Here is a 2101-nt window from a genome sequence, read left to right as displayed (position 1 = left end):
AAAGTATATTTTTTGCACATATTTCACTCTATATCAAGGATATTTTAGCCTAATGATTAAGATTGAAGTGTTGTGAACGATAAATCACAGGTTCAAATCTCTCCTCTCTTCTTTTTGTACTGCGTCCGTGATTCATATAAATAAATAAAAAACATATTTCACTCTATTCTACGAATATAAAATGTGCAAAAATATATGCTCCCACAGCCAAGAACATTATAGAAGAAAGGAATCATAGTTAAATGAATGATTTTATATACATTGTCATCATGAATCAAATTAGCCATAGTACAAAATTACAATATACAAACATCCCCCAAAATTCAATCTATTGGGTAAGCAATTAATTACCCAAACTCATTTCTTTCTCCTCTCTAACAAATGTACACCAACCAACCAACCAACCAACCAACCAACCTACATCAACTAGCTAATTGAACACTCGGATTAAATCTCGTCTACATCAATTGCCTTGTGGCTCTCTTCACACCCGAAAAAAAAAAAACCAACCACATAACAATCCCAAAAAAAATTAATCCATCTTTAGTCAAAGATATTGTATAAATCAGCAAAGGAAGGAGAGGGTGAAACAAGTGGAAAATTAGACAAAAAAAGAGCAGAAGGACTTGGCAAAAAACTAGTATTACTAAAAAATGGACTCATCATTAATTCACTTACTCCACCCCCAAATCCAAACCCTAAAAAATTCTCCGTCGCCGGAGAAAACATCGCCGAAGAAATCACCGGTAAATTCGCCGGAGATGGCGATAAAATCCCCGGAATTTGTCCCACATCGAAAGAATTAACCCCACCATCATCATCTCCAACACCTTCACCCATCATCATATCAATAACATCATCAATTCTTCTCTCTCTTCTTTCTCTCTCTCCTGGACTTGTTCTCTCAATCGACGCAAATCTAGCCGCCGGAGACACCGGAGTTTCGCCGGAAAAGTTGGATTCTGGCGGAGTTGAATCTTTTCCGGTGAGATGTTGGACGATTGACCGGAAATTGGAGGGTTCTACAACGATGGGTTTTGGGGAAATTGAGTAAATTATTACCGGTTGGTTTCCGGTTGCCGGTAAAGGGGGTGGATTATTAGGTGGTTTTGGTACAATTGGTGGTTTTTTGATTTTGTGGGAATCTTTGTTGATCTTAAGTGGGCTGGGCCGTGGGCCTTGGATCTGGATCTGATTATCTCTCTTTGGTGGTGATGGGTTTTCCGGGTGTGGGTCCATTTCGCCGGAAAATTGAAAAAAATGTAAAATTTGAGTTTGAGTTTTTTTTTTAGAGTTGAAAATTTGTGAGTGAATTTGGAAATGAGGGAGTTGAAGAAGGTGAGGAAATTTATTGGTTGTGATATGAGTTTTTGTGGGATTATTTTAAGAAATTGTATATAAGTGTGGTGCAACTTGGTTTGAGAAGGAAGGACTGAGGAAAGGTTGAAGTCAACTTGTGGAATAGTCAACACATGAGATGAAGATATTAATAATATTATTCATAGAGTGGAAGGTAAGAAGATGCATTATGGACTATGGAGTAATAAATAATGATAATAGTATAAAATAGCATAGGTGAGGAAAAACATGGCATATTGGCATGATAGGTGAATTTGGGAAAAGAAAATGATGATGGTATGTGTGAGTGAGTGAGATTGTCAAGTGTTAATTTTTGTAGGGGATGGATATGGATATGGATATGGATATCTTGAATTATAGTACAAGGGTAAGGAGAATAGGAGATGATAGCTCCATCATAAGAGGCTAGCAATGGTGGTATAATTGGAGCCTTTTAGTATATCTACGGTGTTAAGAATAAAAATCTTATCAGATGTAATATTAATTGTCGTTTGACGTAGAGTTTGTGATATTATGACTCAGTTTAGAGAGTTTCTTGACAACTTTTGATTAGCATGTTGAAAGATGTGCATGAAAGTAGATCGAGTTGAATATGGAGATGACATATTGAAGATACAATTATAAGTTGTTTGCTATAAAGGCATTGATATATATAGTCTGGAAAGAATATTTGTTACCACAAGATTATTGTTTTCGATGAAGAGGTTGGAGAAACCTATCTCCTTAGCCATCGGCAAATGCA

At 36.3% G+C, this 2101-nt stretch overlaps 1 protein-coding gene across 1 annotated transcript; it reads right to left on the bottom strand.

Annotated features, from left to right (window-relative positions):
* Window positions 1–235: 235 nt before the first annotated feature.
* On the bottom strand, window positions 236–1753 carry LOC104895444 (protein MKS1). Its single transcript, XM_010681954.4, has one exon. The coding sequence runs from the start codon at window positions 1237–1239 to the stop codon at window positions 544–546; it is 696 nt and encodes a 231-aa protein (XP_010680256.1). The 5' UTR covers window positions 1240–1753; the 3' UTR covers window positions 236–543.
* Window positions 1754–2101: the final 348 nt, after the last annotated feature.

This window comes from Beta vulgaris, chromosome 6, assembly GCF_026745355.1.
Source record: "Beta vulgaris subsp. vulgaris cultivar EL10 chromosome 6, EL10.2, whole genome shotgun sequence".
In the NCBI taxonomy this organism is placed as follows: Eukaryota; Viridiplantae; Streptophyta; class Magnoliopsida; order Caryophyllales; family Amaranthaceae; genus Beta; species Beta vulgaris.
The sequence above is the reverse complement of the archived record's forward strand: the minus strand, read 5'-3'. Positions and strand labels throughout refer to the sequence as shown.